Source organism: Rutilus rutilus (genome assembly GCF_951802725.1).
Source record: "Rutilus rutilus genome assembly, chromosome: 21".
Lineage (NCBI taxonomy): Eukaryota > Metazoa > Chordata > Actinopteri > Cypriniformes > Leuciscidae > Rutilus > Rutilus rutilus.
The window spans coordinates 12795168-12811443 of record NC_140226.1 but is presented as its reverse complement, the minus strand read 5'-3'; the positions used below and the strand labels follow the sequence as shown (position 1 = coordinate 12811443).

General features: G+C 39.9%; 1 protein-coding gene across 7 annotated transcripts in view; it reads right to left on the bottom strand.

Annotated features, from left to right (window-relative positions):
- The window catches only part of ralgapa1 (Ral GTPase activating protein catalytic subunit alpha 1), a 73349-nt gene that overhangs the window by 27596 nt on the left and 29477 nt on the right, over window positions 1-16276 (bottom strand). For all 7 annotated transcript variants that reach the window (XM_084392733.1, XM_084392728.1, XM_084392731.1 and 4 more), the window contains 13 exons: window positions 15957-16112; window positions 15743-15871; window positions 15484-15609; window positions 13804-13862; window positions 10343-10451; window positions 9570-9680; window positions 9420-9488; window positions 8747-8878; window positions 8408-8591; window positions 5461-6433; window positions 2401-2472; window positions 2096-2219; window positions 1826-1981 (listed from right to left, as the gene is read on the bottom strand). In XM_084392733.1, the coding sequence (XP_084248859.1) occupies window positions 1826-1981; window positions 2096-2219; window positions 2401-2472; window positions 5461-6433; window positions 8408-8591; window positions 8747-8878; window positions 9420-9488; window positions 9570-9680; window positions 10343-10451; window positions 13804-13862; window positions 15484-15609; window positions 15743-15871; window positions 15957-16112 (2400 nt within the window). The remainder of the gene's footprint in view (window positions 1-1825; window positions 1982-2095; window positions 2220-2400; window positions 2473-5460; window positions 6434-8407; window positions 8592-8746; window positions 8879-9419; window positions 9489-9569; window positions 9681-10342; window positions 10452-13803; window positions 13863-15483; window positions 15610-15742; window positions 15872-15956; window positions 16113-16276) is intronic.

The following is a 16276-nucleotide window of genomic DNA, read 5'->3' as shown; positions in this document are numbered from 1 at the left end:
ATAAAGTTGTAATTTTGTCCATTTATGAAAGAAAATATTAAATTATTATATTTGGGATACCTAAAATGTTATGAAAATAGCCTTAGCAAGGAAAAAGAGTTTGCTTTTTCTTTTTTATGTTTTTGGAGTCATCTTTTCCACCATAGAATGCTATTATATACATATAATTAACCATTTGTGATGTGTATACACTGTTGGATTTTATTAGTTGACAAAAAATAAACTAGTCAGAATGTAAAAAGTGTGTTTTAAGAGCGTTTTTTAGAGCGAATTTATAAAAACCTGCAGGCCAAAAAAAGAGGCGATAGTTGAAAAAAAAAATAGCATTGTAGAAAAAGAAAAATGTATCCATGTTTCTCCCGTGAGGTCACATCGACTGTGAGGAATAGTGAGAAAAAGAAAGGGTGTGATAAACCTCTTTAAATAAAAGAGAGACAGAGATAAAAGCCAGAGGGTGAGGCAGAACGAGAGAATAAAGTACTGCTGTTAGGAGTCATTACTCTCTCTTTTTCTCTGTTCTGATAGCAGAGAGGACCTTTTCTCTCTATGGGGAACCAAGAATCACAAAAGTGCCGCTCTCGGCAGGTATAAGTATCCCACCCCTCAGATTAGCCTGGGTTAGGTTTAATGATGAGGTGTGAACGCACAGGTCAGTGAGGTTCTGTATCCCACTTCACCCAAAGCACAGGAGGAGAAGAGCTGCACTGCTGGAGAGAACTCAAGACAGAAGAGCTATGAAAGAAAAGAAATCACAGACCACAATCTAAAAGGCCTTGCACAGGTGAGCAGGCAAGGGGGAAAGTTGAACTCTTTAGAGAATCAACAGTTTTTGAGTGATGGAAAGCAGGTATAAAATATGTGTTTTGTGTTTCGCAGAAGTTAAACTCATACAGAATGCAGAGGTTATTTACAATAAAGTCCTCAAGGTACAGGAGCACAAACCTTTTTTTAGTTGTTTATTCTAAGGATCAGAGATGCGGTGGAAATCAGTGTTGTTATTGTTAAAGGCACACTATGCAGTTTCTGTTTTTCTAAACCAGCGACCCCTAGAGTCACTGTGGAGTACTTGTATTTAACGTTACCGTCGTAAATACCACTCACGCAGAGCCGTCTCTGCACTCTTCCGACCGCACTTTCTTTGTTTTCTTCGTCGACTCTGCCATGATTCACGTCTGAAATGCGTGCTAGTGTCTTCCATAGAGGCTGCTTCATATGTTGGTGATGTATGTGACGTCGTGCCGTAAAGGCGCCACCTCTGCCAAATTCGTCGGGGTGCCACCTCTCAAACTTGCATTGCTGGTTTTGCCAGCGGCGTCCCCCCCTTCTTTGCTATCGGGATGATTCGCCCTACTACAAGTTCGTTCACCATCAAAATGATTTTGAAGCTGTTATATTAAGGAACAAATCTTACATAGTGTGCCTTTAAATAAAACTATTAAATATGGTTTGTTAATTGAAAGCAGAAAATAAAAATAAAATAAAAATACTAGATGAAAAACTTTAACTTAATAAAAAAAAAAAAAAAAATTAAAAAATGTTGCATTGGTAAATAACTGAAATAAAATAAGCTGAAGTACTAAAATGACTAAAATGGAAATAAAAAATTTAATCTCTGTGGAACTATATATATATATATATATATATATTTTTTTTAAAGCACAACTAAATATAAAACAAACTAAATAAAACTAAAATTAAAAATTAAAAAATAAAAAGCTAATTCAAAAAATGAATAAATAATATATTAGTATCTAAACAGAAATTGGTCATGTAACCCAAATTACATCACAAATTTACTTCAAAATGGCATCTTTTATAAGTTCACCTTTTTAGTGAGCGAGTCGTCGGAGTCCGGAGGCATGCGTGTGGACACATGGAACATCACCTCAACTGTGGAGGTGGCAAAGTAGGGCATGGTCAAACCAGTGCTCTTGTTCCGCTGTAGGCCGCCCATGAAACCACAATGACTCGTTAGGTTCACCTGAACATAGAGGAAAGAGTTTGTTGGGGGCCAATGCATAAATATCCTATAAAACACTGCAAGTAATACTTAAATATAGAATTGCCTCCCAGCAATTAATTATCCTGATTTTACCTCCCAGCCCAGGCCTGACACAAAGTCTTCATACGCCTGACTCCCAGCTGTGTTGGACAGAATTGAGTGCTTGTCTTCCTGCCCCTCTGCCACATAAAACACAGCAATCTTGTGTGTTTCACGACTGCAGAGAGTAAATGGAGAAGAAAGTAAATTTAGGAGCCAAACAGGAGTACTCTTTCATGAGGTTGTCTCTCAGACTATAGACGATAACAGCTACAGTAAACGCTATAATTGGTTTCCTTACAACAACGTTCCTAATGACTTTAAAGAAACAACACTGAACAAAAAGAGGCATAACATACCACTGTCTTGAATCCAGATTTTTCAGCTCTCTCAGTAGTTTTTCGTTCTTCTTCAGCAGGTGAAAACTGTTCCTAGAGACAAGACATTTTAACATAAGAGGTAATGGAGAGAAATATGCTACCAAATTACAAATTTGTATCAATTCAGGTTAATTAGTGATCAACGACATCTATATATTTAAAAAGAAAGAAGGTAGGCAGATAGATAAACAAATACATAGATTAAGAGATAAAGAACAAAAGATAAAGAGACAGACTGATATGGATGGATGGATGGATGGATGGATGGATGGATGGATGGATGGATGGATGGATGGATGGATGGATGGATGGAACAAACAGACAGACAGACAGACAGACAGACAGACGGATGGATGGGACAGACGGACAGACAGACAGACAGGCAGACAGACAGACAGACAGACAGACAGACAGACAGACGGATGGATTGAATGATATACAGACACGGACAGATAAAATGATATATAAAACGATAGATACAGAGGCAGATAGGTAAATATATTAAATGACAGACAGAAAGAGAGATAGATAAAATGAAAAATATAACAGTAGGCAGACAGACAGACAGATCAAAGACAGATATATAAAATTATAGATTGAATGATAAATAGTACGATAGACAGAGAGGCAGAAAGGTAAATACTGTATATAAAACAATAGACAGACAGAAAGAGATAGATGAAATGAAAGATAACAATAGGCAGAGAGACAGATAGATAGAATGAATGACAGAACGTTAGATAGAACGATAGATAGACAGACAGTTTTGTTTTGATGCCCTAGCTATGGTCCACGGACCCCCTTTGGAGGAGCGCTGCTCTAGTCTAGACTATGCGTCAGATCTCTTTAATTATGTGCCTGCCTGCTTAATTACTGTCTTTCTTATTTTTCTCACAGACTCCTGGAAAATCTGACCCTGCAACAGAAACACAAATGAAAACAAAAACAAAGGAAGATCCTATGTGGAAAAACATCTTATGACACAATGAACCATAAAACAAAAACCTACGCATGATATTATTAAAAGAAGCAAAAAATAAATAAATCCATAAATCTATAAGATAATGCAACTTTTTTTTTTTTATCTGCAGCTTTTATAGTCTAGAGTTCAGTTACTTTCTCCCTCTCCCCCTCTTTATCATTCCCTCCCTCCAAGTGGCCGCGTGAGTCATGTGGAAAAGCCACACGATGCTCTCTAAAAGGACTTTTTGTTTTGTTCTCTTTTTCTTTGAGCAGGGGTCTCTTTATTAGCTTGTTGCAATGTAATGGTCTTCATTTTCTCCATTGAAAGTGAGCCATTTCAGGAGGCGAACGCGTGAACGGCATAAAAGGCCGACATTAGGTGCGCGCTCACACACACAATGGGCCGGCGGATTGCAATGCCTTAGTCTCTGACCACGGATAAATGATACATGAATGCCTGGAGAGCGGCAGCAGGACAATTCCTCATTAAACAGCCCCTATGTATTTTCTCCCAGCTCTCCAACTCATAATAACCCTTCAGCCACATTCGAAAGGCAGCCTTTTATTTTCACCAGTGTATCAGGCAAGAATGAAAAGTACCACGGCTGCTCGGCAGATAACAGACCCCTCAAGAATTAATCCCCCCATAAAAGCTGCATACGTGCACACACGGAGCTGTTGAATAAAAGCCCCCAACAACTCTCTGAGCGAATAGTGAAAAAACAATTTTCCTGCATTAATCTCATAACCCAGAGCATGTATATCATGAAAATTAATGCCATTACATTCAAGGTGAAAAATAACCCCAATTTTCTAATTATTTGTCATCTGGAAATATTTAACCATTCTCTGTAATACCACAAAATGGAATGAGATTGAACCTTCACAGTGAAATGCAATGTGGGGAGCCATTATGAATCATGGAGGGGGATAGACACTGAGATTGAGTAGTAAGTGAGCACTGTAGCGTCTATTGGTGGATAAGCTAATCAAAAAGATGTTGACTGTTTAAAGCAGATTAACACGGCTCTGCACAATCAGGGAGAGGTGCGAGCAAACAGGATGTTTACATGCATTATCGGCCTTCAAAAACGTCACCCAGATTGTGCTAACAAACTCTAGCACAACAATGTAGTGATTCTCTTGGGGGGGAAATGGCAGGATGGTTTGATGACGTGTTGCTAAACGCTTAATCACAGACCAAAGGATTAAACTTTCTATGGCAGTTAAACAAAGCCACGATAAAAACATAACAGAATCGGCAGAATTGTGGTTGGTGAAATTCGCTTCTGTGATTTGTAATAAACCACTCAAAAACTCAATGTTAGCCAAAAATGGGACTATTTTTGGTAACTTTTTTTATTTTTATCAATGTACCATCTATAAATCTTGATTGCACTGATTGAAGACTCACGCGGTCAAACAACAAATAATAACACAGTTCTCTGTTCATTTTTAGGTGGACATGACGAAAGTAATGACTTGGGGTTCAGTTCATGAAAAAAGTCAAAACTGTGTTTTTCACAGAGTAGATTTAGGGTTTTCTGCAAAAATCATTTAACTGCCTGTCATATTCTTCTTAAGAAAAAATAAGGTGTTTTTAAAAATAAATAAATGAGATAAATAAAATCTTATTTTTTCATAAGAATTGCAGTTGGGAACATTCTTACGAACTACTTAGAATTTATCTTGTTTGAAAGTGGCCATTTTTTGAAGATCGCTCCTATAGATTTATATCCCTTCTAGCTCATTTTTAGCAACCATTCAAAACCTGTAACCAGTAGGGCACACCAATGTTTCCCCCTGTTCCTGGAGGCACCCCAATTCTACACATTTTTAAACTCTTCCTAATCAAACACACCAGAATCAGCTTATTAGAAGACTCCAAGAAGTGAAATAGGAGGGTCAGATAAGGAATGCATCAAAAATGTGTATTGTTGGGGTGCCTCCAGTACCCTAGAGGTTGGTAAACACTAGGGTACACCACCCCAAGAACATCTGTAAGATTTGTACCTGTGGAGACCCTATGTGATTTCCAGGCGTTTAAAACTGCAATGGGTGTTCTCATGGTCTTACCTCTTCTCCCAGGAGTTCATGCCCAGTATGTTGAGGAACAGTTTGCAGTAGTAGAAGGCTGACTGGGGTCTCTGCGGGCTTGGCTCTTGCTGCACTACGGCCCTCATGTTCAGCTCATTCCCACGATGCAGCGTGAAGTCCCGCTCCTCGGCACACTGCTTCAGGATGCCGTTGATGACGTCGTTCTCCTGCTTCTCGGACACGCAGGTGGGTGGCGGGGCTGGAATGTTGAGCGGTGCGCCAGTATATTGCAGGCACTCTGGGCTGGAGTATCCCAGGTACTGCAGCATCTCATCCAGAGCGTCCTCCCCATCCTGCAGGGAGTCCCAGCTCGGGATCACCTCTCTGCACCGCCGTTTGGCCTGTGGGGCCATCAGTTCCAGACCCGCTTCTTCCTCCTCGTCCTCTTCCTCAAGGTCTTCCTCCTGTCTGTCTTCTTTCATCTCTTCCTCATGCTCATCCAGGTCCTCCTCATTCTCCTGAAAAGCTTCATCCTCTGGTTCTTCTTGACTGCTTCTCTCTAGACTGTCCTCATCTCGGCCACGCTCTCTACCGCCCCCTGCTTGATTCGAGGATGTGTAGAGGCGCAAAGTTTGACTAGGCGGACCATATAGTACAGCCGAGTCCCAGGAGTGTTTGCCGGAAATGTCTCTCACGATCACCCGAACGCAGGCACTGGTGGTGGTGAGGCCAGCTGACATCCCCCCACCGGGCAGCCCGTCCTCTGCCCGGATTTGTAGGTAGGACAGCAGGGTGGTGCCATTAAGTACAAAGAACTGCAAGTTGGGCGCGTCAAAGAGTTCAGGGGCCAGGTCTGCGCTCTCGCTGTACGGGTTATCCTGGTTCTCACACACCTGGCTGGTCAAAGTGGCCGGACCACCACTCATTGGATAGTGACCCAGGTGGTTGACCAGGTGCGAAATGACCGTGCGTGCCGCAACTGAAATCAGGCCTTGCTGAATACGGCTCCTCACTACAAACAGACAGAAAGAGAAAGATGTATTTGTAAGAAGTGTGAGCAGAAATTTCCATTGATTTTCAAAGACAATTAGAGTGCCCATTATTCATAAAGTTTTACACATCCCCCAATCCTTGAATGTTCACTTTTGTACAGATTTTGGCTAATTTGATGTTTTCAGATCAACGAAGATTACTATGAAGAGTGAATTACTCTCAGCTCAGGTTAAATCCATTTGGAAACTACACAATTTCAAAATAATCTTGATTAACAATTTTGTTGACAAATCAGTATTACAGAAGCTTTGTATATTTATGGTGGTTTTAGGTCACCTGGCATAATCAGATACATTTCTTTAGGGTCATTTACATAAAATGGTCCATTTTAATAAGATGGAGCAAAAATAATAAATAGGCCTCAAGGTGTGATTTTTTTTTTTTAAATAAAAAATTAGGACCATTTAAGAATATTTTTAAATCAACATTTTCCTAAAAATGCAAAAAATAAATAAATTGCTAAATAAAACAAAAAAAGGCACAAGATACGTTGTAGTGACCAAAGTTATTTTTCTGAATGTTAATGGCCACAGCGGCAGCATTAAAAAAATTATAATAAATGAATAAATCAGAAATTTTAGATGAACGAGTTGACCTCACTAATCGAAAAATCTGTTCATCCATTCCTAAATATATCCTGTAGAATTGCATCAAAAATCAGTCTGTATAAGAGTGAGAGATATGAAGAGACCGCAGTGATGATGACAAGGTGTTAGAACGAGTAAAAGAAAAGAGTTTAGGCACTTGTTTCATCAGGGATGTACTGATTTTCAGATCTATCAGTGTTAAACTCCTGCAGAGCCGGAGTGAGTGAAGGTGCAGACAGCTCGTGTGAATACGGGGACATTAGGGTGTGATGAAGAATGCAGGATGCCTGGTGAGAGGTGCAGATGCCTCGATGCTGGTAAGAAGCTCCCGACGGAGACACTCCCTCTTCACACACTGCCAGAACTCACAAAGAAACCATGCAGAGAGCAGCCCAATACCAGTACACTAGACGTGCCAGAGGCCCACTCCCCCCAATCAACACACCACACCAATCACATTCAGCGACACTTTCCATCGCCTTAATGAGCCAAAACATTCTTAGACTGGAGCTCTCAGGGGGAGGGATTTTATCCTGATGAAGCAGTCTTCTGTTCGGGCCACCTCAGCTGCAGAGTACCCTCCGATCCAGCAAGAATTCAGTGCTAGGAGTAATTTCAAGAGAACGGAGGTAGGAAAGTGGTGGGCACATGTCTCACTCAGGGTTGAAATGATTAGTTATTTTCGTCTGATGGAGAGAGACACAGCACTGGCAGCACAGGAAACCAGCCCCCTGCTGTCAATCTCAAGCCCATCTTCGCCCTAACACACACTGAAATTAGTATGAGGGAGCAAACCGATTCGGTGAAGACATTTAGCTAGCTCATTCCTGCTTCTGATTTGTTCTACTACTGTTGTACTTGTTTTAGAGAAGATGATAAAGATAGGAGGAACATGGGTGAGTGGTGGTTAACACTGTGTGTCAAGCTCTATTCGTCAATGTTAATACATGTTTTTGTCTTAACCTGTAGCAACAGAGAGAATTGATCAATTCAGTTCTATGTTAATCCAAGTAAAAAGCTATGTAATGAAAAGAAAGACAAAGCATTTTGTTAGCTCCACCCCAGTGACATCTCATTGGTCCAAAATGGTGCTTTTCGTAGCTGCATATTAAACCGTTAATCGTTTTGATTGGCTACCGTGTGATTTTGCTTTTTGTGAGGACAGAATGACTTTCTACTCTTAACTTGTCATGTCACCTGGTTAGGACAAGGTGTAAGAAATAGGAAAAAGGAGAAAGACAAGACTGCAAGAAAGAACCTGACTGAAATATCAGATGCATAAACACAAAGAACAAGACGACCAAGAAGGTCAAAACAAGTACGAGAGGCAGAAGACATGCGTTCACCTTCAGTGACGGGCTGCAGTTTGGAGGAGCGTTCAGAATCGGGTGAATGAAGCGGCTCTGGCTCTTTCAGGTTCTCTAGTAGTAGAAAGGGGTCATAGTCTGGGCTGCTTAAGTCCGACAGGTGAATGGGGAAGTAATTGGGGTTATTGAAGCTCTGCGCCCCATACACACAGCCATGGAGGACCTGTGAGATGGACAAAGGAGTTAGAAATACAAAGAAATAAAGCATTATGCACAGCTCTTTAGTTGTTTCACAGGGTCTTAATTTACAGATAAAAACAATGTATATTAAGAGATAGAAATGATGTTTAATAGATGATGTGAGCATTGGTCTCGTACTTTATAGATGCAGCTTAGGACGGACTTGTCGGTCTTCTCCTTGTCTGAGGCACCTTGGACCGGCTGGAGGAGAGTTTTTGGAGGTAGAGCCATCACCCAGTCCAGCAAACACAGCAGCAGAGACACAACCAGCTGGAAAGAGAGTATAAATATAAATACATACACGTATTCAATAAAAACAGTAATACTGTGAAATTATTCAAATGTAAAATAAATGCTTTCTATTTCAGTATATTTTAAAATGTAATTTATTCCTGTGATGGCAAGGCAAAAGAAAAACATTTTCAGCATCATTACTCCAGTCTTCACATGATTCTTCAGAAATCATTCTAATATGCTGATTCGGTGATCAAGAAACATTTCTTATAATCAATGATGACAGCAGTTGTGCTTCAAAAGACTTCATTTGGATTGAAAAGAGCAACCTGGACTTTCAGTAAAATAACACTTTTTGTGTGTTCAATAAAAAATATATATATATATATATATATATTAAAAAAAATCTGATTTTGAAAGATGTGAAGGTGAGCAGAATTAAATTTTTTAGGTATACTTCCTCTTTAATAAAAATCATCACAAACTGTCGGCTAAACAAAAAAAACCACATTAATTTCACATTTATATGAGTGGGTCCTTTCATTGTTTTGGGGTGCACTTGTGTCATGAGACATACCCTCTTGTCCAGCTCATGAGGGGAGGACTCTGTGACGGGAAGAAGGTAAGTGATGGTTGCAATAAGGACCTAAAAAAAAGCAGGAAATTAAAGTAACTTTCTATGTAACAAATCAAAATCAGGCTTAACTTGCAGCGTGACTGACTTTACCTCCACTATTTTCTTTGGAGTGTTAGGCGGGAATTTCTGCAGTTCGTCAACGTAGTTTATGAGCAGGTGCAAAATGTCCGAGGCCACGAGGGCAACCGTTTTATTTGAGAACTGCAAGGAAGGTATTAATGGTTAAAACAGAAGCAATCAGCAACTTTAATGTGCTCAGACATGTGTGGAACAAAACAGTAAAATTGCATCTGAGCTGATTAAGACGGGATGAGTCTTTTCCTAATTCTGCTTCATGGAACGCACCCAAAGGAGAGAGACACTCATGTCTAACCCTCCACTGACAACAGATTCTCAGAAAAGCCAATAAAATCGACCCGATCACAAACAGGCTTTTCTGATTGGACCAGAGTTTGAGTATGTGTGTGTCTGTTGGCCCTAGACTTCATTTCAGACAGAAATGTAATAATTCCTCGAACTCTCTGAAGCATAAATTCTTCAGTGGATTAGCCTTCTGTCTGTGAAAAGCAGAGAAGCCAAACATGTTGACGGTCCAGATTTAGGAAGGCTGGTAGGGGTGGGTGCAGGGAATATGGAATAATCTTCTTCTGGATGAACAGAACACACTTGTGCCAGTGCACTGAGCCCAGGCATCAGGAACGGCTTCAGAAGACTCAGGCCAAGGGCAATGCCATCATTTCTCTGCTGTGTTCATTTACATTGCCAGTGAAGGTTATTTTACAACACAGATGCTTCTATGCCATTTATAATCAATCTTTAACAGCAGAATACATGTATATTTTGTGTAACCAAGCATCCGTTACCTTGAGAGTAACACAGATGACGTTAAGTGCTTCTTTGATCTGCGGATGCTGAGTGCCATGAACCAGCTCTTCACAGAGCCAAATACCCAGACTACAGAGTGCCACACACCTGAAAAACACACAAAAAAAACCAGAGATAACTTTTAGATCTCATGTAAAATATATGGATGAATAATTGCCAACACATTCAAAATAAAACATACAAACATGAAATAAGACAAAATGCACAATCCATTGTGTTTTAGATCAGGAAATGGAAATGTTTACATCTGCCATGTACAAAATTTACTTGACATGCCAAAACATTTGTTAGCATTAAAAAGATAAAAAATGTATAAATAAAGAAGTTACTTATATATAAAGTTAGCTACATATATGTTTGTAACATTATACATGTCTTTATTGTCACTTTTGATTCATTTAATGTGTCCTTGCTAAATAAAAAGTAATAAATACATAGTAACAGAAGATTGGAAAAAATTTGCCTGGTTTGATGAGCCTGCTGCGACATTCAGATGGTAGGGTCAGAATTTGGCGTAAACAACATGAAAGCATGGATCCATCTTAACTTGTATCAACGGTTCACAGGCTGCTGATGGTGGTGTTGTGGTGTCAGGGAAGTTTTCTTGGCACACTTTGGGCCCCTTAGTCCCAAATGAGCATTGTTTAAATGCCACAGCCTACCGGAGTACTGTTGCTGACCATGTCCATCCCTTTATGACCACAGTGTACCAATATTTTTTAATGGCTACTTAAAGCAGAATGAATCGCCATGTCACAAAGCTTAAATCACCTTAAATTAGTTTCTTGGACAAGACAATTAGTTCACTAAACTCAAATTGCCTCCACAGTCACCAGATCTCAATCCAATAGAGCACCTTTGGGATGTGCTGAAAGGGAGATTCACATCACGGATGTGCAGCCGACAAATCTGCAGCAACCGCGTGATGCTATCATGTCAATATGGACCAAAATCTCTGAGAAATGTTTCCAGGATCTAGTTAAATCTATGCCATGACAAATTAAGGCAGTTCTGAAGACAAAAGGGGGTCCTACCCGGGACTAGCAAGGTGTACTAAAGTGGCCAGTACCGACCGACCGACCGACCGACAGATAGATGAACCAATGACAGAACGAACAACAGAAAGACAGATAGATAGATAGAGAGATAGAGAGATAAACAGACAGACAGACAGATGGATAGATAGACAGATAGAGAGATAAACAGACAGACAGACAGACAGACAGACAGACGGATGGATGGATGGACAGACGGATAGACAGATAGATAGATAGATAGATAGATAGATAGATAGATAGATAGATAGATAGATAGATAGATAGATAGATAGATAGATAGACAAGACAGATTTTTATAGTATACTGAAACTTATTTTAAAAGATCAAGTATGACTCAAATTTGCACTGCCTGAATAAGGTCCCTAGCTCAATGTGTTGGGGCTTGTGCCCTAACTGCTAGGCCATAGATATTTAATCCTGCCTCCTGTCTGCTTCTATGATCTAAGGCTTTCCTCAGCTTTTCTCTGTAAGAACACCCAAACTTTTTCCACAGGGAGTTATGGGGGCTTCTAATGACTTGAGCCCCATCAGGATCCACTCTAATCCTACTGGGTACTGGATTACTTTAAATGACACTGCTCCTAAGCTGTCTAGATATGACCAGACACGTAGCCCAACAATGCTTTAACACCGACTGTAATGTATAGATTTATTAATCTGTCTGGCATGGGGCTTGCTTGCTTGCTTCCTTTTCAAAACAAAATCTAACATGGAGTATGCACTGACCTGGGGCCTCATTTATAAACGTTGCGTACGCACAAAAGAAGGCTTACGCCGCTCTCTACGCAATAATTGGTATTTATAAAAAAGCAAACTTGACAGGAAAATTTGCGGTCCTTCACGCAAACTCTGACCCAGGCGTACGCGCAAAAACGGGTGAAATGAGAAATGGCGACACCGTCGGCAGATGGAGGAAACACGTGAAAGTGTGTGAAATTGTGTGAAACTGTAGACCGTTGTGTAAAAGAAATGGCAATACTGCCTCTCATAAATAACATGAAGACTTCACAAAGCAAGTCTTACAATTAACAGCCTACACGAACACCCGTTTGATCGATCTGCAGTGTAAAACAAACAAAATCAAACGAAGATTACAACAGAAATGCAAATTAACACAGATATGCAAAAAGAAAAGTGAAATATGTTCTGCAATAATATTGGCATGTTATGCAATTCATCCTCATAACACATCTGTAGCTTGTCAGATGCAATCAAATGGATGGTAATAAAATGCCATGATGCCATCACAATGCGTAATGACGCACAATGGCTGATCTTGCGCTCTTAGAAGATGTGGCAAATGGAAGGATTCGGAGTGAACGCATCTTCAGACAGCAATGAATATTAACTTGTGGGCGTTTCACGGACTATTTATGGGCGTGACATGAAGCCGCAAAAGCTGCGCTACATTTAGAATTGATTGTGATTTATTAAGGGAAAACTGCGTAGGATGTGCGTGCGCATGGTTTTATAAATCCGAATATTTCTGTGCGTACGCACGTCCTATGTTTCATCCGTACGCCACTTCTGACGCAAATCCTATGCAAAGTTTTATAAATAAGGCCCCTGGAAACATTTCCAATATTAGTGTCTTCACATCCTGAAAGCAATCACTAAGTTAAGTGGTCTAAATGTATATATATATATATATATATATATAAAGTCTCATCTGTGGAAGGCGTAGGACCGAATGCAATGATAGGATGTTCTACCTGCCTGTCAGCATATGTATTTTCATACAGCCACCTTTTACAGTTCCTCCTGAACCAAAATAACGAGTTTATGCTGCGTTCATGCCTACATAACTACTGTAGTTTGGAGGAGATGGAAACCTGTGACGTTATACTCGGAGCGGTTTAAGACTCGAATTTATGTGTTTCTATGTCAACACTATCAACGCCGAAATGAATCTGCAGCAGTCAGGTGGTACAAGTCAGTGCTCTTTAAGTTGTTTATGTTCATTAATATTGTAATGTTATGTGCTTTGAAACACGAGCTAGTTTAACAAGGTAGTCATGTTCACATTTACAGTAATTTTTTTTTTGTCCTCTAGTTGAAATTTAATTGGTCAAAAATCCTGGTACACCATATGTATATCTATTTATGTTCTGTTCGACTGTAATTTAGTTGCTTCATGCAGCATTTCACACTCAGTAAGCAGAGGGAAATTACTTAATGAACCTAGTTAAGACAACAGGTTTTTTAAGGGGAGGAGATGATGTGCAAAGGAAGGGGCAAATAGGATTAGGAAACATTGCGAGCCAAATTCAAACTTGTGTCGTTTACTTGAGCCACACAGCAGTCTGCGTTAGAGTAAAGGTGGTAAGGTGGCCAAGGCACAGCTATGACTAGGACAAGGTGTTAGCCTTCAGGGTTTGTACCTTGCTGGTGCAGAAGGCTCATCTCTGGCAGAGGTCAGGATGTGCTTGATTATATGCTCCTGAAACACAAAAACAAAAGAATTGCTATTAAAGGGGTCACATCATACATCATTTTATTATTTATTTTATTTATAAATGTTTTCCTCTGAAGTTTAAAGTGAATGTTAAACCTTTAAAAGAGTAAAGATAATTAAAATAATAAAACAATTAAATAATTTTAAAAAGCTGCTAGTAATGCATGATGTAATTAAATATAAGCGATACAATACCACATTACAATATTTTTTCATGTTGTTAAAATAAGTCTCACCAAGGCTGTTTTTATTTGATCAAAACAATAAAAACACAAATATTTTGAAATAAAATTAGTTTTGAATAACCGTTTTCTGTTTTAATATATTTTAAAATGTACTTTATGTGATGCAAAGCTGAATTTTCAGCATCATTACATTACGGTCTACAGTGTCACATGATCCTTCAGAAATCATTCTAATATGATGGGTTTGCTGCTCAAGAAACATCTCTTATTAATATCAATGTTGAAAACAGTTCTGCTCAACATTTTTGTGCCACTGCTACATTTCTGAATAAAAATTTCATGACCAATTCTGGGCGTCAATGAAAATATCTTGTTCAAGGGCCTGGTGATATCCTGCAACGGATCCATTTCATTCCATCTAGGGAGAATCCGATTATACGCCACCCATTTCTTAGCCACACAGACTTTCACAGGGCACATTTGCACACAGAAACATACACAACACCACACACTCCCACCAGAGACAGATGCACAGAGTGAGATAATGCAGACAGACAAAAAGATAATGATCAGAACCGCTCACAACAGACACAAAATCTGACATAAAACCAGCAATCTGGCAACTCGGAACATGACATATCCAACCATCTGGAAAAGAAGCATCTGTGCACAAGTGCGCACACACACACACACACAGAAAAAAGATCACGTTAACCACAGTCTTGTCATTCATGGCCTGCTCCTGGTTATCAGATGCCATCATGTGAATTTCTGCATGCGAGTGTCGGACGCCTCCCCGCATGGTATTAGCTCCTTACTGTCACCCGGAACAACACGGCAACACAATAACAACAGCCCTGTGGAGCTCGGCTCAATGCAGCCTGCATTGCTGATCGCCCATTAGCACATTAGCGCCAGCAGGAACAATTACATCAGATTTCCCTGCACTCTAAACAACCGTTGGAGTCGCATACATTCAGCCACTTGGATCTGCATAAGGGCAGGCAGTGTATCAGAGGTTAAACGCAGACTATAGATAGTATGAGCACATTAGGGAAGTCCTGATTGATGGTCGGTGGTCGAATGTAGCAGCATGAAATGTAAGAGTTATTTGTAGGAAAGATACACAAAACGGTGTACTTTTTCCCAGACTGATTAGTTGATGTGTTGTCTGAACAACTAGTCACATGCAAAACTATACACCTTGCTTAATAGACCATTGAAATGTTTTATTGATTAAATTATTATTAAACTGTCGATTAAGCATTCCAAATATATAATTTCTTTTGATATTATAAAATGATATAAAGGACAAAGAGTAGATAAATAGCTGACCTCACAAATGCATCCATGTGAATCGACCCAAGCATTTTTTTTTCTTTTTTTACATTTAATTTGTATTGTATTTATACAAAAAATACCTTGACATCTGTGAATTTCGTCATGATGATGTCGGCCGTTGTAGGGTGCAGTGCAGGAAGTTCATTATACAGGTTTGGGAGGCACACCAGGGAGCCCAACAAGATCTGAGCCTCTACCCGTGGAGCCTAGGAAAGAGAGAACGACAGTAAATTAAAGACTAAATTAAAGACAGTGAATGTGAAACATGTGAGCACATCTAAATAGATGTCGCCTTGTGTAGGGGTAGTGATGTCTGGAAGCAGTTTGGTGGTTTCTCACATTGAGGGACGAGCAGGCGGTCACACGGCTCGCTGCCACGATGAAGTCCAGAATAAGCATAGTGGCTCCCGGAAGTCCAATAGAGAAGAAGCGTGGAGAGCAGTGCTTAATGATGGTGTTCACAATGTCCTGTGAGACAAAGAGAAAGAGGTCAAAGCAAAAGTTTTGTACAAAGTTTTCGCCCTACATGGTCACCAGGTACACGCAAGCACACCTGGTCTTGGTGAAGCAGGCCGCAGTGCATGATGTTGTAGAAGTGTGTGAGGAAGTCAGAGTTGGGTGAAACATCCTGTCTCCTCTTCATGATCTTACAGATGAGCTTGTAGGCGTGGAGTTTACCTTGCTTATATCGTTCGCCCAACATAGTGGCCTGCACACAGACAACAAAAAAACCTTTATGATCAGATCCTGGATCACAGAGAACTACTTCTATGAAACATTGTGAGTGACACAGCAATGAAGCACCAGATCGACAGATAAACGTATGTATTTTATTAATCCCATGAGTGAAGTTGCAAAGTAATTAAATAGACA